The following is a 24,496-nucleotide window of genomic DNA, read 5'->3' as shown; positions in this document are numbered from 1 at the left end:
AGAGTATTTCTCAGGCTGGGGGGGTGTTAGAGGGATACCCACCCCTCTCTGCTAAGACCATGACAAACTGCACCTGCCGGGGGGGGGGGGGGGTTAGACCATTATCACCCCCACCCTTGATAACACTAATGAAAGATGTATGACCTCAGTGAATGAGCTCATCGGGTAACAAACAAGTCTGACGCCCGTTCAATGTGACGTTAATCTTGGACAGACTGTTTCGACCTCAATATAACAATGACTCATAATCCGGGTTAATTGAGGAAACACATTTATACAACGCCAAGGGCCTTCCCTGGCAATCCTCATCCAGGGAAATTGGCCTTCCTTGACTTCAGCAGAGCCTGGCACAAACTTGGCCAAGTGAGGGCGCTGTACCACTGGGCTGGCTGAATCTCCCTGTATCCCCATCAGCATTAATAGGAAAATTGTTTCAACTGACCACAGGTGAATGATAGTTTACTTATGAACATTTTCCACAATGCTGGAACAATCATTCACAAAACAACTGCAGCAAAATGTCATTTCAGAGTTATATTTCAATTTAATTATGAAATCTTCAACATTATGAACTACATGTGACTGAATTTGCAAGAATGTGATTGGAAAAATGTGGTGCAGGTGGCACATTTCTCAGAATTCACTTGCTTGAAGTGGGTTCTGTGTGCATGGTGAACATGTCAGTTACACTGAGGAACACACAATCTTGATTCAACACGCACATGGTGGGCATCACAGAACGCAAAACGAGGGAAAGATTCCAAACATTGAATAACTTTGCCGACATAAGTTCTCACAATTTTTTAAATTTTATTCTCTTTATACACCAGATCTGTGGCCAAAGAATTTGGAGTCCATTTTAGTCTTCTAAAGAGACGCAGTCCTCCATTCTTGATGAAAGAATCATATTTGTGGTCTCGAAGCTACAACAATGCTCTTGTAGAAGGCAGAAGGCACTCTTGCTGGAAAAACGCTGAAAATGCTGACGCGGTGCTTGTAACGCATTAAACTTCGGGCATTTCTTTCTTTGCTAAATCAAGCAGGCAGAAATGATTTCAGTACGGCAGTCTTTCAGAGAGGTCCACGTGTCTCATTGGCTTTCTTGCTTGGATCGCTTTTTTATTCTCTTAGTTCTTTCGTATCGTATAGTGTCACTTTCCAAGGCAGCTATTTCTGAAAGTCTTTGCTGAAAGGAAGGAGAGGCACTAGGAACTGGGTCCACAAACTGGTAGCGATTATCTGGTGTGGAAGAACCAAAAACTAATATTAATTACAAGAATTTAAAATGAGGATTTATAAATCACAGCACTGAACTTCTTCGGGATCCAGGCGGAAAACTTGAGTTTTTCAGTGCTTGACAAGATACATGCAAGATCTATTGTTTTTTAATTTTTAATTAGCAAATCAGATGACTTACTCTTCAATTTGTCGTTGACTGTCATGGGCATGATCATGCTACCCTTTGTTCTACTACGCTGCGTGGGCGATCTGACGCTCATATCCCGGCTACCAAAGCCAATGCTGTGGCCCCGGAGGGCAGCCGAGGAGGGTGTGGAAGCCACAGTCAGGCTTCCCATGCTGGACAGGGCGTCTCGGTTGGACATAGTTCGGTAGGACCCACTGCTAGCCGTGCTGGGGTCCACACTGCGACTAGCCGTAGGGCTCTTAACGTGGCTGGCCAGACGGAAGCCATTCCGACGCGTGTCCATGGCAGGAGGACTAGATTCCTCTGGCAAGACTATCAGGGAACGAATGACGTACATGTACGTTAAAACTGACCACAACAATATGAAGGCAGATGGCAAGGGTAAGCTGTCAAGCTGAAGTGATGCTGTATTTTTTAATCCCTCCTGAAACCTACATGACATTCAAAATGTGCATTGAAATCACTGAAATATTTTTCACACGGTGTGCAAATGAGTCACGTCAACAATTTGAATGTGTGATAAATGGAGCAGGATAGTATTGCAGACATCGCTCACGTAAGAACAAGTCCTGTTTCTGACAACTGCTACAGTTTCCACCTTGCAAAAAGTAAGTGGATGGGGGGGCGGCAAAGTTCACAGCACATGTGCATGAAGCTGCAGCTTTCTGACCCTACTCACAAAGAACAAGGCCCAACTTGAAAAACTTTCACCTGCGAACAAGCTCTGCTAAACATGTCCAAAAACTTCAAGATTCCCTACTTTAGCATGTAAAGTCAAAGGTCTATACTACGGGGAGGGTTAACAATGCCTACCAATTCTAAAAAGAAATACAGACATAAGGCAAAATGAAAAAAATAGAACAATGATCAAAATGTGTACAAATCACAGCAAAGTGGTTATGAACCACACCAATCGAACGGCAAACTCGTTGAAAAGTGCTAAAACTGGTAGTGTGTGAGACTTGTGTTTCAATGTGTGATGGTTATACCTGAGGATATGGGACTATGTCTGATTGGACTTAGAAAACGAGGTGATGGGTGTGTAGAGGTGGCAGGTGGGGCATGAAGACCCAGTTTGCGAAACGTTAGACCTGTCCAGGAAAATAAACTGCCGGTCAAGCAAACTTGAAAATCTGTTGTCTCAAATGTAACTTTCTCTTTGGTCATAAGAGGCTTTTATAATGTACATGTGGTTATAACGTGTGCAGCATCCATGTTTCTTCATCCATGTAATAAACAAGCTGGTGAAACTTTAAAAATACTTGTGTGAGCCTGTACAACAAGAAGTCTGCGGGATTCCAAATCATCCTTAATTCTCAAGATACCAAGTATCAACATCTACCGCTAAGGACAATGACAGTCAACAGGACAAAAATATGACCAGTTATTGATCCACAGAGTGGCTTGAAGAGAGAGCGGAGGGGTGAACACGATCCAGACGGAAATGAGTCTTGACAACCTGCTCCTGACAGGTGTTGTTTCTAATGAACTCGTAAGTATTTGCATGACAACAATGATACATATCCACAACAAATACGTACAAGATTGTCAGTGAGGAAGGAAGTAGCACCGTAAAGGTTACTGGTTCAAATCCTACCATGGTAAATTGTAAATACATGTACACGGTTACTTCCTCATCTTTTATTAGACATTTGAAGTGTAATAAAAGGTACATAAGCCATTTGCGAGTTAAATTTGAATAAAATCTGGTGCACTGAGTTATCTGACTGCACATAAACATAAGGATTTGAATTCCCCAGACTAAAGACAGTGTTGCTGTACCTCATGATTCAGGGCAAGCTTTCGCATAGCGACCACCATCTCTGGAATGGACTGGTTCCTTTATGCCCCTCCTGTATGTTGCAAAGAATCTCTTATGTACATTAACTAAGCAAAAGCTTGCCCCGAATCACGAGGTATAGCAACAGTTGTTTTAGTAAGGAGAATTCAAGTTGCTATGTTCACCTGAATTTAAAGAACTCAGTGTACCAGATTTGGGTCAAAGTTAACTCTCAAAAGGCTTATTGTGCCAGATCTAATGATCATAACACATAAGCAACATATTTTTCAAGAAAAGACGTCATTTTTGTCATACTGTATAATGTAAGAGTTCATGCACATGCAGCACACAAACAAGCACAAAATGAGCAGATTGGATTCAACATTTTGACAACATACTGAAAATGTTAAGTTCTTTAAGAGGAAATCCTGAGGTGTCAAGAAATTATAATCTGCCAGCTCATACATGTAATTTGGTAATTTCCCAATACCATTCTTAATTCTGCTATATTCACCCATACCTTTGGTATCCACTTTATTTGTCAGCGTTTCACCTTGAGTTCTCTTCTCTCGTTCCCTTTCTAGCCTCCTCTCAAGGGACCGGTAGCTCTCTGTTGACTGGTGTTTACTGCTAGATTCAGCTGGTTGTTGGCTGGAGTTGTAGCCGCCACTGGCATTCAAGTCTTGTCCCGTGTAGGGCGAGTTGGAAGAACTGAAATACAAATTGAAGAGACTTTTGAGTGATGATTTTTCAACGGACAATATCTATCTCCAGTTCTTCAGCAGGTGGCCTCTCATCCTTTTTCATCGTTTGTGACAAGTAAGCCTTGCTGGGTAGAAACGAAGCAGGGGCATCCTCAAAGTGGCACGTGAACAGGCAGAGGTAAATTGGAAGAGGCTTGAAGAAGGGCACTAACTCCATCTGACAAGGTAATGGAAATTCTTAAGCAAGATGCAAAAGATAAGCAAAATTTAATGATTTGTGGAAGTCAGTATGAAAATACAATCACTTATGGTTACTGAACTAAAAGAAAGGAAGGAAAGAGGCAATCTTACAACAAAATTCCGGGGGGGGGCGAAGGTCCGCGATTCTGGGGGAAAAGCAGCAGGATGGAAAAAACTGTTCAAATTAAAATTTTCAGAGACTGAGGTCATGGTATAAAGCGCATTCCATTTTTCACTTCCAGTAAATATCACGTCACAAATTTTGATGAATGTTTCAATTGAAAGATAGACCATTTGAGTGTTTATTTTATGTCAACCCGCGGTCAGTGAAATGGTATAACGGGGTACTTATCAATCCAATTCTTCAATCATTTTATTGGTTGTTAACTGGCCAAGATACAGAGCTACTGGTAGATTAATTGATTCTCTGATCAACATTCCCTTATTACTTGGTTTGGCAGCTGGGACATTCCCACAAGTAATTCACCCACGACACCTGACCCTTGGAATAAGTGCACATTTCAGCCCTCACTCCCAAGATATTTTTGGCTTTTCTTCCTGAATCCTTACATTCCTCTGCTGCGCAGGAAAATCAAATGGCACATTCCTTGTCTTTCAAGTTTCAACATTCAAATTTAAGAGTATCTAGCCCAATTACAGTTGACTGTACCTCATTTGACAAAATCCTCTAAAATCCCTGGGAAGAATTTGAAGACCTGGGACTGGGTTAGAGTTTAAAGACAGAAGGTCATAAAATTAACAAATATATCCTCCCCCCCAAACAAATCCATGCATTACCTGGATTTGATCATGTTAAATCAGACCTCTATTTTCAGACAGTTGTCAAGCTGATCGGCCTGTAAAGTTGCCCGCTGTTTCATGTACACCCAGTGCAGGTTGTATATGCAAAACTATACTTCTGTCAGACAGTGACAGCATAGTCCCACTGTACATGTACAAAATTGTCTCCAAGAATTAGGTGTGATGAACATCAAAGTGCCCCTTCAGCTGATAACGGGACATATAACTAACAGAGGCAAAAATGGCTGCTCGCATTCAGCAAACATGTATGTAGCTTCCAATCCCACAATGCCCTTGTGTTTACTCAGCTAGCACAGTCTTGTTTGATGTATCAATATTTGCCCTGTTCAAATACCAAAGTGTTGTAAACAAACCTTGGGTGCTTTCAACACTGTTCATGGATAGGTGAGTGGTTATCGCTCACCAGACAAACCTACAGTAAATAGTAATTAACATCACCATGGCAACATCATGCAGAATGCATTTGTCAACCAATCATAAATGAAACTTAAGATGCATTAATTGAAAATTGACACTGGCATCAAGAAATCATTTTACAACGATATGAACCTTGTGTTTTCAAGTCTGATTATTTCAATGATAAAAATCATCTTCACATTCACACAAAATAGAAATCAATTTGCTACAGATATTTCTTGGAGAAAGGCATTATGAATCCAATCTTAAGAAACACCTTGCAACAACAGAGAAGTATTTAGAAGTGCTCCAACAAGAATTTATAGCATAACACCGAAATGAACAATTTTTATTTTTACCACAACTAGTGTACGTGTAACTGACTTCATAAACATTTAAAGATCTGCAACGTTAAGAACAAATTGCCATAATCAAGAAACAATTCCTACATGTACGTTTCTGCTTCAACAAAAACATACCTCTTTTTATTCTTCTGCCTGTCTCGGTGTAACGATTCCTTGTACTGGGTGTCAATAGCTTCTAGACACCACTGTTGTTTTATCATTGGTAACTTAAGAGTCATACTGGCGAAGCAATCGATGCTTCAACAAATACCATCCTCGTCGTAAAGCGTTCGGGCATCGTGAGTTTGGAGTTTACCTGAAGGACTTCACAAGTTAATTCAGCGTCCCATGAGCAACAAGCCTGATCATTTCTATATTAACGTCAACAATTGGTTTACCATTCAGACAATGTCCCTACTGACCATGACTAAAAAATGTAGGCCTACAGTGCACCTCATAAAACAGATGATATGGGTGATCGGCCCACACACACTTTGCACCTTTCCAGCTCAGTCGAGTCCAATTCACTTAATATCCAGACGTGTCATTCTACAATACAGCACAATTCATCAAGTGCATCACATTCACCTGCAATTCCGGTATCGGAGAATTGTGCATTAAAGCCTGGTTGCAGTCATGGCAGTAGTTTAAGTCAGGGGATGCTGACTCCAAGGCACATGCACCTGCAGTAGCACATCCTGAACAAAATCAATATTCCAAGTCTCAAGTGTTTTCATCAGTTACACACCATGTCTGGTGATGCATACTCTCACCACGGTGAAAACAATACACAGGTGAACACCATGGTTGATAGGTCAAACTCATTCCCCTACCAAGTCATCCAACAATGGGACTCACTAGTCCACTATTCACAAGCACTTGGCACTACCCAGCTCTCTTCTCAACGATGTTGGACTGACGAGGCATGCCTATGAACTGGAACAGGTCTTACTGTTTGTAGCTGGAATGTATCGGTGAATGATGGTTGCCACATATAAGCCGTGACCTCCCTGGAATATATGTTCTCTGCTATACACAGCATGACCAAAATGTGACACTTGGTTGCACTCTGAGCTTGTTTGTACTGGTATGGCCAGACAGGCAATGCAGAGCACTGAGAGCAGACAGGGTTCACACATAGAATGCTCCAAAGCTCATTTTACTAACAAAAAAACCTCCTCGAAAGCCACCGCCGTTATAAATACATCTGTACTCTGCCTTTCAATCAGCCAAATGACCGTTTGTTGTGTTTGCTGACAAGAGAGCAAGCTTCTCAATATTGTGCACGGTGAATTTGTAGAGTGAAGTACAAGAGCTTAAAATGCCTGAAGAGTAGGCCAACATGTATTGCCCGGATTACCTAATTATCCTTTGCTTGATCAGTGAACCACTAAATGGCCATGGGCTTATTGTTATGTAGACATGATGAACAAGATCTTATGCATGCATCGACAATAGAAGCTAACTAACTTAGTATTATAAGATAATTGCATATTAAGGTACAGGTATATTTCTATAAACTGATTAAGATCTAAGGTAAAATAACATTTTTTCTCTTGTAATGTAATGTCTCCTAACAACTCGCTCTTGCTGCCAACCAGGAGAGAGACAATTCTTAAACCCTTTTATTCCGGTCAGTACAGCATAAAGGGAGTTGTATTCAAGCATGATGCAAGCATGGTAATCCGGTCAGTACAGCATAAAGGGAGTTGTATTCAAGCATGATGCAAGCATGGTATACCGGTCAGTTACAGCATAAAGGGAGTTGTATTCAAGCATGATGCAAGCATGGTATCCGGTCAGTACAGCATAAAGGGAGTTGTATTCAAGCATGATGCAAGCATGGTATCCGGTCAGTACAGCATAAAGGGAGTTGTATTCAAGCATGATGCAAGCATGGTATCCGGTCAGTACAGCATAAAGGGAGTTGTATTCAAGCATGATGCAAGCATGGTATGCTAAAAGATTTACAAGTGGAAACACAAAAGGCAAACGCACTCCCAGTGAAACCTTCAATGCAGGCTGGTCATACATGTGCATGTACAATGCTGGCTTATATTTATTATTCATACTGGGTACAGTACATGTATTGTGCATTATGCATCTACATGCACACATAGCAGTATGGTGTAAATCATCATTGTCAGTGCAAAACATGTACAGTACATGTACATAGAGTACTGTACATAACACCACTACATAGACATGTGCTCATGTACATCAGAGCTTGGTAGGCAGCTGGCATGAGGAGCTCATGAATAATGTATAGTAGACTGATGGGGGGGAGGGGGAGGTCATGAATATAGATGCTGAAGTTTAATCATGAATATGCAGTACACCAGCACTGTAGTCTCAAAGTGCTATTTCATTAGTTTCTTAGAACGAACATCACAAAATTATGGAACTAGTTTGGGCAACAAAAAGCTGAAGAAACAAACTTTACCAACTGCCGTGGGCTTCAGTTCTCCATGGTTTGGACGGTAAATGAAAGCACATTAAATTCTTTTTTAAAAATCACAAATTAAAAGGATAAATTAAAGAGATTTTGGTCACGAAACTCAATTTTCATTCATGTGTTTATTGTACCAAAAGACACAACAGCAACAAAATGAATCTTCACAGCAATAAAGGAAGAAGACAGATGAAATATTTAAACTGGGTTGTGTTTAATTGAGGCTAAATCTTGCAAAAACTGTTCATTTATGCTGCAGGATTAATATGTAACAAGAAAACATGAAATCCAAAGCTGGTACTGTGAAACAAAAGCGACCAATTATTTCTCAGGAACGAACAAAAACAGAAATGCAAACTCACAAAATAATATACCTGCAGCCTCAGCCACATTAACGATGCAAGGTCAAATCTGAATCATAAAGTGGAATAAAAAAGATAAAATTTCATTGAAAATTGAAACAAATGTTATGTGATTATAAAAAAGTCAACTGAAGAAATTTATTTTACCGTACTCTTGTCCACTGATGTTGGCCGTCTCCATTAAGCAAATGTTTAGCAGAGGAATATTTAAAAATCGACCAGTCACACAGATGAGGGCCAGTTTGAGGGTACATTATTTTCCCAAACTGACTAGGTCCATGTACCACATTATCAGGCAAACGTGCCCTTTGCCTTCCTCCACCTCAACTGTCAATGAGCCAGGGCAGATCAAAATTCCAGTGTCATCATGGCACAATTCTTGGGGGTGCCACTCCTTCAGGAGTTGTTAAATCAATGTCTTACAACAACTTCAAATGGCCATAACAAAACCTTGAGTCAAATTCAAATGAAACTGTACAGTTGCACTGATAAATGAGTGTTTTTACGAGCATGCCAAGTTTGAAAAAGATCAGGCACGGGGAAGCCTTGCTATGCACTGGTCCAAAAACCCTGCCTCTTTCAGGCTTAAACCCTGCCTTAGTTGATACTATTTCCTATATTAAGCAGAACCAAATACTTAAACAGGTGGCATTTTTTCAATTATCTCCTACCATAATGGAATGACAACTAAGATTATAATTAAAACTACACTAACTCTACAATATACAGAGACTGTCCTGAAATAAATGAAGATTTTTTTTTGAAAAGTACAGTCCCAAGACTTCTGGGATCAGGAATGGGCTGAGTCAGCCTGGGTCTGGTACCATGCTCTACACATGGACTGAGTCAGCCTGGGTCTGGTACCATGCTCTACACATGGACTGAGTCAGCCTGGGTCTGGTACCATGCTCTACACATGGACTGAGTCAGCCTGGGTCTGGTACCATGCTCTACACAATGTTTTCATACTGTAACTGTAGCAAATCTCGCTGCAACTGCGCATTCTGCCAGATCATCTTATATGCCTCTTCCTTGGCAGTCTCTGCCCTTCTCTGGGTCTGCAGCACCAGCATTTTGGCTTTGTGTTCAGCCTGAGCCATGTGGAACATAGCTTCTTCGTAGGGAGACATCCCTTCCACGCCATCCTCATTAGGGTCGTGGTTTCTGTCCAACGTCAGGGTCGGCTCACGACTGAAGCTGTTGCTGCCTTCTCCCCAGGGATTCTGCCGGTTGAAGATGCTACCAAATCTGCTCTGCCTGGGTGATATGCTGTTGCTGCTCAGTCGTGGTTCAAACGCAGGAAAGGTACGACGCCTCTTGGCCATGGGGTCCAACTCGTGGCTTCTATTTGGACGACGGAAAGGATTGGTGAAGGTACTGGGTGGTGTGCTTTGATGGTTCTCTGCAGTCCTCTTGATGCAGGAGCGTTCTGTTCTGGGTGGGGCTTCTGGCACTTCACTTGCCACCTCCGTGGCAACCTTGGCGATGCTTGGAGGTACGTATTCAAAATCGGGTTCCTCCTTGACTCTCATCTCAGAGCTGGCGTCTGTTTCCTCATCTGAGATTTCACACTCACCGGGTTCAGATTTCAAAATTGGTTCCTCCACCACATTCTCCTCACCTTCATTTTCGTCGTCAGCAGCTGGTTTTACCAGGAAGGCTTCACTCAGATCTCTGCCAGAAAAAATACCCCCCCCAAAAAACCCTGATGAAACTCTGACTAAAACGAAATGTACACTGCGTCTATTTCCACCGCAATACAGTGTGCAAAGTAGCACTTCCATGATTCTCAACACAGTGCCAAGAATATGTACATGTAGTTGCAAAGTTTTCACTTCCAACATTTATTTCCACGATGCCATTATTAGGTATTCAAATATAACGAGTGATTAATGCATATGGTAAACCATTCACCAAATATATCCTGAGTACTGGATTGGTAATGATCAGTTTTGTATTTGAGTCTATTACAAGTCCCTGTAAGCCACCACAAGTCCCTGTAAGTTCATTACAAGTCCCTGTAAGCCCATCACAAATTCTTGTAAGTCCATCACAAGTCATTCAATCTTAAGCCAATTCACAAGCTATTCAAATAAGCTGTGACAAAAGCATTCTTTTGTAACTGTTCAACCTGTTACTTATGACTGGCCTTGAGACGGGACCAGGGGTGTGAGTGGCCGCATACGAAAAAAGATGAAAACAGCTAACAAAAGGCTGAAACATTAACAGTTTCTATAATTTTGTACAACGCAGGTGTACAAAAAAGCTCAAAGTTCAGATAAAAATCCAAACCAAAAAAGCTGAATCAGCTAAAAGCTGAATTCTCACACCCCTGAGGGACTTATGAAAGGACTTATGATGGACTCAAATACAACACTGGTAAAGACTGCCATTTGAACTTGGCTCTAAGAAATACCTGTTCTTCAAGGCCGCTGCCAAGATCATCTCTTGCTTCTCATCGTCCGGACAGAGTTCCTCTTTGTACGGCTTGATCATTTCATAGACTAAGAAGCTTGTGTCATCAGGCTGTATCACCTGTGACCCTGGAAGGGGCATTCCAGAACCCGACTCAGCACACGCCTTCAGCCATGGACCCACCTCCTTCTTGGCTTTCAGCTTAAGACGGCGATAGAGATCCTTGACAAAAGACAGAGAGAAACATGGGGGATGGTACCAGTAAAGAACATGTGCAATGGCAGGTGTGCATGAATGTCTTGCAAACTGTTCCGACAATACGAACAATGTTAACAATAATCAGCATTACTTTAGCTCGTTAGTCAAATTTTAAAAATTTCTGAAAAGTTACAAAAGAACATACATTAAAAGTCATGTTACTACTTCTCTAAAGTGACGGATGATTTTCAGATATGATTTCTTTAAAAAAAAGGAGCAACAATATAAAAAAACATGGGTTAACAACAATATAATTACAACATACCTTGAAAATTTGAGGGTTTTTTCAGAAGTTATTAATACTACTTCAACACAACACACTGGATTGTGACAATCTCCTTCTATGATTGCTCTTGCATCAAAACTGTTTGCATGTGCATATACATGTAGCCTTAAACTTACGTGTTTTAATTTTCTGCAAATATCCAATATTTAACACTTACGAAAATGATCCCTGGTCTAAAGTCAGCATACCTTCATTTGGGTGAAGTTACGCGGGTGAGATGCCTGACGATGAAACTTTTTGGAGATAGCCGCCCATGCCTTATACTTGGCCGAGTTGTTCTTGTGGTCTGTCTTACGACACTCTAAGACTGCCACGTGGTCTGCGATCAGTGACAGCAGTAAGCCTTTATCTTCCTCGCTGAAGTTATCAGCTCGTGTCTTCTTGTCTGCACCCCGCATGGCAGCAAGTGGGTCCAATGAAGACACAGCACTGGCTTAAGTTAAAAATGCTGACGGTAGGACACCAGTTTACAGCACGGTATACAAGTCTAAAGAGTCTGAAGACAGACTTTGTTAACACTGCTGTATTCTGTATGTGTCTATCCCACCATTATAAACGTTCTTCAGGATTCAATCACAATGAGACATGCATGCACGCATTCCAAGTCTTATACTGGCAAACAACTACATGTACATGTAAGCCTTTGGTGAGCTTAAGGCTTCAACAGTACAGTCTATCCCCAGCCCTGAGAACCAGAATCTCGACACCTCAGTTGAAATGAACATTCTCAGCAGACTTTGGTACGGTCAAGATGGGTGTCTAGCAGTAGCATCAAAACATCCATCCACAGGAGAATTCCACCAGAACAAACAGGCAGAATACGCCTGTGAGCAGTAATGGCGGGAAAGGACAGCTATGTACTACGCCCTATGCTCAGCCGCACTAACACTGAATACCCAGATAACAAGCCTGGCCTACACAAATGCACACACAGACCAAGGCAGTCTAGCCTGTCATTATAATACAGGCCTGTGTACAGCCCATGCACACACACAGCATGCCCCTAGCTGTGCTTGTACATGTAATCTACAGGCAGGACCTCAGTGCACCTGCATAATTGATTGGGTCTGATCACTTTACACAGAGGGGTGCAAGTAGGTTAGGAGGGGAAATTGGCAATGGATACTACAGTGCCGTGTTGTGATAACCTGTGTTGTATGATTACAGCTACTGTACATGTAAGTTCAAAGTACTGGTACATACACATGTACAGTACATTTACACTTATAGTACTGCGCAAAGTACTATCAAAATCATGAATCAACTCAGTCAGCAGGCTGAAGCCAGGAATGTCTAGAAAATTCACAGCTTAAGGGGAAGGAGGAACATGGACAATTTCCATTTTGTGCAAGAAGTTACCAATAACTTAGTAAATTAATCTTAGAAAGGGTACTGCATGCATCACAATTTGTTACATGTAAACCTCAAACATCGTTTTGATTTAGGACATCTTAGAGCATGTGAAAATATGAAAAGTTACAGGCACTATATACAACACAATCAACTTTTCGATCAAATGGAAAACATCACTGTAAATAGCAAATGTGCAATTTAGACTGCTGCATCGTATGTCACTGTATCTTTGTGCCCTAATATAAAGTCATATTACCTCTTCTTATTCATGAATGAGTAAATAATGTAATGTGCTCTATTTCACGTGACTTGCAATCAATCTCATTCAGAAAGTAAAAAAAACTATGATCTTTTGAATGGCTCCAAGTGGAACAAAAGAGGGCCCCTTTTTTTGGTACTGAGTCACCGCATGGGCGCACCATGAGGCACGCAAGTGATGTACATGTATGTGTGTTAGACGTGAAGCACGCTGGGTACGCGAAACTAATTTATTCCGCCATGTATGGTCTTTGCGTACACGCAGAAAACCTGCAAGAACCTGCTTGTAAACACCTGTCTTTCTTTTGCCGGGCGGATTGGAGGTGCACCTCGGCTCGGAGCGGACAGTGGAAAAGAATCAAAGGTTCAAACATTGAAGAACAAGCTGACCATGTGACCAAGAAAAGAGGATATATGTGGGTTATGAACATCTGGAGGTTAACCAATTAATTACAATTTAACAGGAAAAAGTAACAAACAAGTGTTTTCAGCATGTCCAAAACGGAAAACATACGGGATCAATTTCTCTTGGATTTTTTATTTTATATGACATACTTCATGACAGTGGGTCCATGAAATGGGTCGTGGCTTGCATATACCGTAAATAAGATGAATGATTGGCCAACTTACCAATGGATAGGCGGCAATGCATTCAAGTTCTTCCTGGGCAAGGCACGCATAAAATGCCACCGACTTAAGCTGGTGATGTACATGATGCTGAATAGTGGCTTGGGCTTCAACATCCTGCATTTTATGCAACTGATAGGATGCTAGGCTATCACTGCCCGACCGTATTTCATGACAAATAAACTGGGCAGTTTACAAAACACAAGGAGTCGCATTACAGTCCTCAAAAGACTCAATCTAAACAGGCAAAATGCCATGTCCTTATGCCTGGAATCTGGGTTAAGCGTACCAGTGTGGCCTCTGTTCTCCCCCTTGGCATTCTATTGGCAAATATTTACCAAACTGCAATGACCCTAGCAGGCCAAATGGAAGCATATACTCTAAAATCAAGTTGGATGCACCAGCATTCCTAGTCAATCCTTTTTGGCCCTGAGGCAGAGCTGCCAACTAACTCAAACTACATTGTAGCTTTCAGAATAATTTGCAAATCTCCTGAGAATAAACTTCAAATTCCTCCCACTAAACGGAGAAAAATTAAAGCATAACACAGAAACCAAAAGGCACTTTGCCTTTTATCTCCTAGAATCAAAAATGCCAGGCCCTCCTGCTTTTGTGACAAAAACCAAAAAGCAAACAAACAAACAACCCAACAAACAAACAAAAGCCAAACATCGCAAAAACATGTTAGTCTCATGAACTGCCGGCCCTACATGGTATCAATGTCCATGTTTAAAGTGCATTTCACCTTGTGTATGAATTCGCACAAATTAATTAAAATAAAAATTATTTAGTACAACTTACCGTAAAGGAACTCTACAGAAGAATGGATCCCTTCTCAACTGTAGGACAAGTCCAGCATAGGGACACACACCATTCCTAGAATCCATACTCAGTCACCAAAACTAAACCTCCCACTCTCTTTTCTGGACCATACATGCAAATGTCAATCAATTTAACCAGCATGTTTTTTCTTCCACCTTACAAAATTAGGTTCTCAACGGTTTTTTCAGTCTAACTGGGAAAAAACAGACTACACTGATGCACTGGGCAGATAGCATCAGGGAACAGCTCACTTGATGATGTTGATTCAGCCATTAACGAGTATTACTTTGGACTACTGCAGACATGCATGGTCCTTCTCAACACCTGATGACAGAACTGTATGGGTAGTCTATTAGTGTGCAAACTGGCTGGCGCAGATGGCTGATTGCCCGGTGCATCTGTGTGGACGAAGCCTTGTCCCTTCTGCCCAATAGCATCTTTCTGTGATATTTGCTTACAGGTTGTCACCTGCTTGTATCGCTTTGCCATTAAATGCTGTGTCTATTTGGAAGGGCATTAGTCAAAGCTAACAAGGAGGACTGCTGTTCCTTCTGTTCAGTGGGAGCTGGGCAGAAGTAATTCCTGGGTAAACATCAGAGGATTTCATTCCCGCACAAATAATCCATAACTGTTCTTGTTTAGGAATGGCCCCAGGGAAACTTTCTCGGGTTAGCCCTAATGCTTACGACAATACATGTTGAATGACACAAACTATTGACATCATCTCTGGGTTGAGGGTTGTTACATTGCTATGTGTTCTTACATTGGTGGCAAATTGTCAGGCATGTGGGAATAACAACTCTGACGATCCAGTAAGAGCAAGACTTGCAGATCAGGAATCACAGAATGCCACAGTTCCTTTTTTTCCAATCATCACATTTCTTGAGGAGACTTCATTGAAAAAAACTATAGTTTTACATCTTCAAATCCCTACTACATGCACGTGATTATGTGCTGCACAACATCAATTACATGGAAACGTCTGAGATAAGTCTTCAGAATAAAATAAATAACAGCAAGTGATGTTAATACTGTGAACTATCAGGACCTCAAGATGAAAATGTCACTAAAGCTACCAAGAGAAATAACTCTCTTGAATCAGTCACTGATGTAATGGTTGTCAGGAAAAATGGAGTGGGTAATGGTTCACTGAAGTTTGAATACACCTGCCTCATTACAAGCATGATCCCCATATCAATGGAAGCACATCACCACCAGCCAATTATCTAATGACAGCAGGTGTTACATGTAACTGTCTGCCTACAGCACAAGGGCTGGGTCTGGTAATTGATCAACAAATAGGCAGGGAGTCACAGATTGTGGTTCTTGAGGATAAAGAAATAATGAATAGTCTACAGCTTCTTTGCTGAATGCTTCTACCCTACCAGACTTTCATTTCATTTGAAATGATTTTATAATGATTTTATAACTAACATAATATGAAATGATGTGAGATCTTCTGACCAATGACACGTGAAAGTTTGCTTTGTGGCGTAGATCTAAAGAGGTAAGTGTACGGGCTTTCTCGTTACCAGTTCGATCAACATGTGACACTCTGATCTCTTTGAATCGATTTTCTAAGTGTTGACCAATTGATACTTCTTTATACTTTCCTATAACAGCTCTTTCTCTAATCTGACAATTTAGAGTGATCAGGGGAACTCACCTTGCTGTGGAATAAGCCAAGCAAGATCCCAGCGTTCGAAATGTTTTGGACTTCATCACCGTGGGTAAGTCAACACCAATCAGGACACATGTACAGTACATGATATACTACAGCATCGCACATGACAACTGGCTGATGACAACAGGCATTTAAGCTACAAAGTGGACAACCTGTGACAATCTTTGCCGCATAACACGATGAAAGAAAGCTTCTTGGACTTCAACTCAGCTTACTCCGCTAGCATGTTGTTCCGTAACATTTCCTTGAAATCTCTGAGCGTCAAACCTTTGGAACTGTTGCAACATTGATGAGTGGAAAAGTGATGTCTGGTCTGAGATTTTATGGACCCAAGCAGGTGTAAATAGGCTCCCACCAGACAGATCGAGACTTACAACAATAGCGTTGGGTCACTGTTTGTTTGACAGAGTGTACTGGCTTTAGTTTTCATCCAGCTCTCCAACCTCAAAATCAATAGTCTCATCAATTTTGAAATGCCGTAAGGTCAGTACAGAAACGACTGGTCATTTATTGTAACCTGTATGTATTGGTGCTTGTGAAATCTCATGTAAACCATTTTTTTTTCTAATTTTCTCCCGACATCAAAAAGAATTTTTATGGCAAAGATCGATTGTAAATGATCCTATGTTAACTTGATTTAATATGAAGATTCTTTCAGTTTTGTTCGAACCTTCAGGGTTCTGTGAAAAATGTTTCAAGACCAAAGTGGAAAATACATTTCCCAAGGACTAAAAAACAATGTACAAACTTGGTGCTGCTAGTGGTTAACAGTGCACTGACATGACTGATGATGTCAAACCTACATAGACTGAAGAAACTCTCAAAGGTTTTGCAAAATGAAAAGGAATATATGTACCTTACAGATGTCCCAAACAAGTTTCCATCAACTTTCTGTCCATGTGTAAATTTGCATCTGACACTGATGCAAGTCCATGGCCTGAGACTTACCGTCTGTGGGTTTGTCGTTTCAACATCATGGCATCAAACAACACCCATTTAGAGCTGATCTTGGGCAGGTTCAGGGCAGAGCTATTCCTTCCATTGCTGCTGATTCCTTGGACACTGAGGTCCCCATGGGAGGCTACCCTGTCCTGCATGTCTTCTGAAGATCCCAACGAATGTTCAAAGTGCACTCTGGAGGCAGCTCACATCCCTGACAGGATCATTAATGATCCAACCCCCCTATGACCTTCATTTTAAATGCTGGAGACTTCATTTGACAGGAACTTTTTGTGAAATACAGTTACTTCCAAAAAAAAAAAAAGCCTGGCAGACATCAATTAGAAGCTATCTTTGGAGTTGACATACATTGTAAATACGTGCCACACAAAGGCTGCCTGTACACCTGTAGGACTCGGCTTTGTCATTAAGGCAAACTGAAAACTTGTTCATCCCTGTCATTAGCAGAAAGTGGAACGTCTCAAACTCACTGTCTTCAGATATTAACTATTTCTCTTGTAAACTGAAAGCAACAAGATTACAAGTCCAAGACTTCTAGGTTTCTGCTTCCCTGCTCTATGATTTCACAAAGTAGTTATGCATTCACATCAGTTGAACATGGACTCTTCCACTTTGTAGGAAAAAACAGGGCTAAAAATTTCATCTTACCAGAGTGTCAGAACCCCGCCATTTGGATCAATATTGGCTAGATTAAGAGTCCCGATAAACTATTAGCCCTTCAATTTAATCAATGGTGCAAACACTCCAGGTAGACAGGACTTGAAAGGACTGTGACAATAGCGTCCTATTCAGGAGTCTGACCCCAGAGAACTGCGTCAAGGCAACAAACAAGAACAATCCTTATCCTGAAGAAATGACAGCGTACTTAACAAAGCTTCCTTTTTCCAGCACCACACACTGTGCAAAACTTGGACAATAAATATGCAAAATTTGGGAAGAAGATCCATATTCCTTCCTCCTTTTCATTTGTATCTAACAATCAATTCATCACTACTTGCTTGATATATGGAGAGAATCCAGGAAACTATGCTTGCATACCTTGGTCTGAAATCTTTCTCTTGGATGTGACAGGGACGACCTTTGATCATCATGTGAACGATGTCATCTTCATTGGAGCATGGGCTGGCAATGATACACTGTCTGCTGAGTGGCCTCTGCAATTTATTACTGAGGCAGGAGGAGAAGCGAGTATAGCTCAAGCATCGTCGCATGTGGCTGTGCTGTAATGATGCAGTGGAGGGTGGGTCCAAGCAATTGCCAAGGGCATGGCCGATGAAATCCACATTAAAATCTTTGCCTCGGCATCCCATTATGCACAAAACGGATCCAATCTAAACAGGACAAAACCCATGCTCCATGGACAAGTTTACCATCCATCCATGGCTTGAGTGCTGTACAAGTTTAACTGGCAGTTAGTATTAGCCAAATCAGACCGTCAGTCCATTTGTCATCAACAACGTTTGTTCAATTTCTAAGCAGGATCTTCACACCTTGCTGAAAGCTTAATCTTCCAGTAGTAACTGTCATCTTGACTGGACACACTCAAAGTACTTGAACATGTACCCACATCTGTCAATACTCAATTCCACAGAGCTAACACCTTCAGGGCAACATAACTACAGTTTACGAATATTCCAAATCTATGAATGCAGACCTTATTGTCAGAAGAATACAATTAAACAGGATGTGAAATGTACGTCAGGCCCGCACAACCTAGAGCAACAGTTGGCGTGGAACATTTCAGCATCACTAACCGGAGAGAATAAACAGCAGAATTATATCCAACACGATGCAAGAAAGGACAAAAAAACAGTTAAATGAGATTATGAATAATACACCTGCTACACGTATTTACCACATCTATTGACAGCCAGGGGGTCTGAACGGACGTATTTCTGACAGTATCAAGAAGAGAAAGGAAGAATGATGGCTGTCTTCCAGTAAAGCAGGTGTTTCTACAAAGGATGTGCACCTGATAGATACGGTGGGAGTTTTACTTCAGCAAATTAATCCACACCTTTTACAGTTTGTAAAGGGTATGTTATCTTTGGAAACAGATGATTGCAATCCCAATCGTGAAAGTTATAAGATGTTATTTATAAATTTATATCAACTAGACTCTATAAATATCTCAATTACAAGAATTTGATATTATTGATAAAGTTGTCACAGCTGAGGTGATATACATCAGGGATAAATCTATAGCCTCAAGAGTTTGGGACCCCTAATTTCCAAAAGCCTCTCCCTCCTACAGAAATTTCTCTCTGACGTTTCTGAAATCATGTCCTTGGAAGTTTCAAACACTTTGTATGCTTTCAAATTATCGCTTCACATGTGATGGTGTACTGTTTACGTTGCAGTCACAGCTGTTTGGAAGTTTTAAAGGCTTAAAAAATATACACTTCCTTGACTGGCAAAAAGAGTTACAAACCTGAACATGTAAAACTGGCAGATATTCAAACGCAAAAGAGGTCAAAGTTTTTTAAACGACTTTACATCATGAACCAGATAATTTATTCTATCTGAGCCTCTTTCAGAGTTGTAGAGGAAAGATACAAGTTGTTTTGCAGTTAAGACAACGCTGCATTGCATGCCAGGCTACAACTGACCAAAGAGGAAACAAAAAATCATCCGGGGGGTTGGAAAGTACGAGAGTTCCACAAATTGTTCCTGAAAATGCCAAAGTTGTGCCTACTCAAAATTATGAAAACCTGTAACCAATTTTAAAAAAGGGGGAATTTGAAGACAACTTACTTTGTGCTAGCCCAGTCTAGAAAGACTAGCCCTTTAGGGTATCCCATGGGTGTGGCCCCTTCACCATGGGTGTGTCTTGTGTATCGGAGGCGGGGCCTGGTGATGACTCCACCCCTTGGTTCCCTGGGCTCTGGCAGTGGGGTCAGGTTCTGCTGGATTGAAATGCCCTTTTCCCCGATCTTGACAGAAAAACCGCGGAAGTGCATCCCTGGCTTTCCTTTGTCGGATTTCATCCCGAGTGTCTTGCAAGAATCTCAGTGGGAGACATCATTACACACTGTGTTTGATGACTTCTGATGAACACTCAAGCTCTCACAGAGTTTCTTCTCATACTGCACAATACCGAGTTGTAGACGGCAGATCAAAAGGTACATGTATCAAACATTTAACACTAGACACATAGTCTTTGATGAACTCCACAAAAAAGTCGCAGCCCTTACTGTTGTCTTTGAGGTGGACAACCTAGCAACAAATGGCTGTGAAAGTGCCCTGTGTAACAGAACAAGCAGCTCCACAGGAGCCTCAAATGTTGGCCTAGCAAATTAAAGCCATGTGAAAGAGAAGTGCAACAGGCTCCGGATGCAGCAACTCAAATTCCTTCCAACCAATTGTGCTTTCCAGTCTCAAAGACGCACGGTCCAAATGTATAGGAGATCCTGACGTTGCACGGCATAACAGAAACCATTTAAAATTGTTTTGTTGTCCCAACTGTAAAAAGGAACAACCTGGCAGATCTAAAAGTGGGTCTAGTCCATCATTCAGTACCAACAGTACTTCTGCATGATCACACTGTCACTCCAAGGACACAAAAGTAACGGGGGGGCGCACAACCCCTCCAAATTCCTGCAGGACTGCTTCAGCTTAGGGTGACTCTGACACAAGTCCTTCTGTCCACAGATGAGAGGGGGGGTCTTGGGTTAAACTTCTCCTATCAGGGGCACACTACAGTAAATCTGGGGTTAATCCTTTCGTCAACAATATCAATAAAGCCAACCTGCAGTATAATGACAGAATGACACAGGAGGGAAATTTGATCCCAATTTTATTCATGATGAAATGTTAGAGATAATTGCTGACATTTCAAGTTTGGTTGGATAATTTCATTATTTTTTTTACCAACAGTCGAATACAGGTTCAGACCCATCTGTAGAAAATTTCCACCAGTTTATTTACTCAACAGTATTTGCACAAGGTTAAGCAGGCAATTCAATCCCTACTTAGCACCAATCCAATGTTTGGATTCCTGATTTGTTCAGGGAATCATTCTTTTGCTGACACCTGCTGCACAGGCTGTACCGAGGAATTCCATTCATAAAACTTGCAGTATGCTGGTATTAAGCATGGTATAAGTTTGTATAAACCCAACAGGTGCAGCTGCTTTAGTATATATGCATGAAGCAAGGAAACAAAGACAGGAATTCCTTTAGGTTCAGATCAACTTAACGTTTTGAAAGTTTTTTAATTTAACATCTGGCTATATACATGAACACATACCTGTAACTGTCCAACAATGACAGGTGCTGGAATTTCTTACTCTCTTGACCCCATAAGCACTTACTGCCTACTAGTAAGTTTCACCACTGACCCTGTGGACAGGGGGTCCTATTGATGCATCAACACACCGTTTAGTGTATATCTCTCAGCATTCACTTCAACACAAGTAACTTAGCCACCACTACACCTGTCTCACTGATGAGGTGAATTCAGTCCCCTTTAGTTATTTATAAGGCCATTGAAAATATGCCTGCACAAAGTGGATGGGGCCTATTCATTACCCCTGCTGGGTATTTAGGGTTTTCCATACTTGTACATGCCCATGGACAGCTTCACTGATTTCACCCCTATTAAAACGGCCTTGGAGCTTCCAATCCTGTTTGGGGGGGGGGGGAGTTGAGGAGTCAATTGATTGCTCTTGAACAGCTAGGCTGGGTAGCAGAGTTTAAAGGTATTTAGGCCCAAGTACTCAACATAATTGTTTGTAACACTTTGGAAAACAGCAATTATAATGCAATGGCGTGAATGGTGTCCAAGTCTGGTAGCTGTCCCTCAAAGTCTGACTTCTCTTTATTAGCTGTGAGTAAACCCGTGGAAATGCCACGCCAGAAGGCTACACCGTAACATGAATACCACAGTAAGTTGTGTTACATTTTTGTCATTTTGAAGCAGCAAAACAAAATTACGTGTTACTTATTTTGTCAATGTCTTTAACAGCCACATAAACTTTAGTCAAGACAACCACATACATGTCTGACTCTACATGTGCCAATGTTCCCCCTCTCAAACACACTCTGACCACAGAGATAGGAAAAGACAGAAATCACTTCAGATCCCAAAGAAATACATGTATCTTCCCACAAAGAAGATTCTGCTCAAACTCCCAAACTGCAGCCAATGTGAGCTGCCTGAGTTAATCCTGGCAAACTAGTCGTAGCTGGCTGGCCGGGGGCATCACAGCCAGAGATGAAGCACTACAACGGAGCGCCTGTCCATTTCCCAAGTCCTGAATTGACGATTCTTCCATGGTCGGAGTCAGTGATCTCCCCCTCATTAATCACATTTCTATAACGATAAATCCTTCCTCAGAGTAGATCTAAGTGTATTACTCCTCAGGTATTTATGGGGTCAACGAAGATCAAATAAAGGATGAACTGGTGTGCCTGGGTGTTTAATGTATCAAGAGTCAAGAATCAACTTCCCAAGATGACTTTTCAGCAAGAAATTTAATTCAAATAATAAAAATAAATAAACTGTTTCCAACTTAGACAGACATTCTAAACTGTGCTCTTACAGTGATTGATGCCTACTCAGGCTTACACAGTCTCACCGTTTTTTTTCCTGCTGTAGGTGACGTCACTTCCAATAGGTTGCCATGTGCATTGGCTTCTTAGACATCAAATTTTCGTGACACACATTGGCTGTGCCATATTTCAAAGACATTTGGATCAACACGCTTGTGTATACAGAGCGTAATTAATTAATCGGGCACTGCGCGTGCATAGGAACCTGATGGCGTTGATGAACACTTGTAAGAAGGAAGAAAAGCTAAATCTGTCAACATGTGTCATGATTTCAAAATGTAACAAGGATTTCAAAATGCGTTGCCTGCTCATACAATAAACACAAACATTCACTTTAAAAATGTTAAAAAGTAAGAACTACTTGCAAAAATGTTTTAGAAAATTACACAAATGACAACATCAACTACTAATCAAAAAACTTTTGAAAATGTAAATGAAGATGTTATTTGAATTAAAAGCAAACATACATGCATGTAAATGACACCCCCTCCCCCAAAAAGAAGCACTTACTTACCGGGTGCGAAAGTGCTTTTCAAAGAAATTTGTCCAAGTAAGGTCTTGCATTTCCAAACTTTCCCGTGTACCAGACATGCTTAGTGGTCCTAGGAAGATGATAACAAAAAATAAAAACTTAATATATGAAAATTTCTTTAAAAGTTGCTACTCCTGGGCCTTTGTGAAACTGATACAAACTTCGGTCTGGCATTGTCTGGGTCCTAGACAGCCAATCATAGTCAAAAATAAAATGTGGTCTCTATGAAACAATTAAACAGTAATAAGCCAAACGTTAGTCTGAAGAATTTCCCAAATCAACCCTAAAAAATATAGTAAAATGCGTATTTGGGAAGCAACATGGAGCCCTTGTGCAGTAGGCCTATTGTGAGTGTGAGACTTGTCTGAAAAAAACCTAAGTTGGCCTAGGGCCTAAATGCTTAAGAATTTTCTAAGCTAAATTTCTCTTTTTCAGAAATGGCTGTTAGTGTTAGTGTTATAACATTTTAAGGGAAAACTTGAGTAGGCCTAGGCCCTACGTTATTCATATTTGGAAGTTTTGGGACATTTTTATTTTAGTCTAACGTTTGGGACAACATACATGTAACAACGTGAACAACGCTTGTTCCTAGATAGGGGCCTACTCCTTCCTAAATCTAGCCTAGGCCTCAAGTTCTATGATTTTTCATTTCATGCCCCTTGCAAAACGAACAACTGCACCGCCATCTTCAGAAGAATCACGTCCAACTCTGACTTTTGTTTCTTTGTTGTGTTGGCCTCAAATGGGTAGGCCTAGGCCTGTGTCATGCTCGTCTTTTTTGCTCAAGCCGAAGGCCTCGTTTGTGGTGAAGGCTCTGTTTCAAAATCCACACTTACTTGAGTTATTTTGAAGAGTTCTGTTTTTAAAGCTTAATTTTCTACGTCGTTGCGCCAGGAGACTCTCCGTTGAGGCCATACTGAGATGACGACTTCGGCTTGCGCAGTGTTGGTTCATCACGCTGCTGTCAGCCAGCGGCTGTACCGTCAAGGTGACAATTTTCGGCGACGTTCCCGGGTCCGTTTTCGGTATCTCCCAAGCACGCGAGGAGCTCGAAAATGCATCATAACGATCCCTGGATTTGTTGGGAAAACCACGATGCCACCAGTCGCCTTGCATTGCCAAAACTTCCGGTTGATTGATTTCGATTGTAAGAACTTTCACTTTGCAACTTTCCAGAAGAGATTAATTTTGCCGCGTGAATTAAGCCTAGCCGGCCGGATCGA

At 41.3% G+C, this 24,496-nt stretch overlaps 2 protein-coding genes across 6 annotated transcripts; both read right to left on the bottom strand.

Moving 5' to 3' along the window:
• Positions 1–521: 521 nt before the first annotated feature.
• LOC110979449 (uncharacterized) lies at positions 522–24,491 on the bottom strand. Of its 5 annotated transcripts, XM_087148400.1 has the most exons (6): positions 24,110–24,491; positions 23,256–23,343; positions 3,727–3,917; positions 2,416–2,517; positions 1,418–1,738; positions 522–1,239 (listed from the first exon to the last, which is right to left on the bottom strand). In XM_087148400.1, exons 1-6 carry the CDS (start codon positions 24,387–24,389, stop codon positions 1,091–1,093), a joined length of 1,131 nt encoding a protein of 376 aa, XP_087004526.1. In that variant the 5' UTR covers positions 24,390–24,491; the 3' UTR covers positions 522–1,090. The 5 variants fall into 5 exon arrangements, with proteins under 5 accessions (XP_087004526.1, XP_087004528.1, XP_087004529.1 ...); XM_087148402.1 differs by lacking the exon at positions 2,416–2,517 and having other exon boundaries at positions 24,110–24,487; XM_087148403.1 differs by lacking the exons at positions 23,256–23,343; positions 24,110–24,491 and adding an exon at positions 19,944–20,176.
• Positions 8,271–12,880, bottom strand: LOC147796059 (uncharacterized). Its single transcript, XM_087148399.1, has 3 exons — positions 11,674–12,880; positions 10,943–11,163; positions 8,271–10,200 (listed from the first exon to the last, which is right to left on the bottom strand). The coding sequence occupies exons 1-3, from the start codon at positions 11,881–11,883 to the stop codon at positions 9,477–9,479; spliced, it is 1,155 nt and encodes a 384-aa protein (XP_087004525.1). The 5' UTR covers positions 11,884–12,880; the 3' UTR covers positions 8,271–9,476.
• Positions 24,492–24,496: the final 5 nt, after the last annotated feature.

This window comes from Acanthaster planci, linkage group LG18, assembly GCF_054643075.1.
Source record: "Acanthaster planci isolate LZ-2023a linkage group LG18, COTS_SCS, whole genome shotgun sequence".
NCBI classification, from domain to species: domain Eukaryota; kingdom Metazoa; phylum Echinodermata; class Asteroidea; order Valvatida; family Acanthasteridae; genus Acanthaster; species Acanthaster planci.
Note: the sequence above shows the minus strand (reverse complement) of the source record. Positions and strands in the feature narration are given on the sequence as shown.

What these genes read in the sequence shown, in the direction of transcription:
- LOC110979449 (XM_087148400.1), bottom strand. Translation starts at nt 24,389, where the DNA reads ATGCAAGGCGACTGGTGGCATCGTGGTTTTCCCAACAAATCCAGGGAT. An exon ending in GAAAAGCACTTTCGCACCCG is followed by an intron (nt 3,918 to 23,255) that starts GTAAGTAAGTGC and finishes TTTGTATTTCAG; the next exon opens with TTCTTCCAACTCGCCCTACA. An exon ending in AGTCAACGACAAATTGAAGA is followed by an intron (nt 1,240 to 1,417) that starts GTAAGTCATCTG and finishes CTTCCACACCAG; the next exon opens with ATAATCGCTACCAGTTTGTG.
- LOC147796059 (XM_087148399.1), bottom strand. Translation starts at nt 11,883, where the DNA reads ATGCGGGGTGCAGACAAGAAGACACGAGCTGATAACTTCAGCGAGGAA. An exon ending in GTAACTTCACCCAAATGAAG is followed by an intron (nt 11,164 to 11,673) that starts GTATGCTGACTT and finishes TCTTTTGTCAAG; the next exon opens with GATCTCTATCGCCGTCTTAA. An exon ending in GCAGCGGCCTTGAAGAACAG is followed by an intron (nt 10,201 to 10,942) that starts GTATTTCTTAGA and finishes TTTTTCTGGCAG; the next exon opens with AGATCTGAGTGAAGCCTTCC.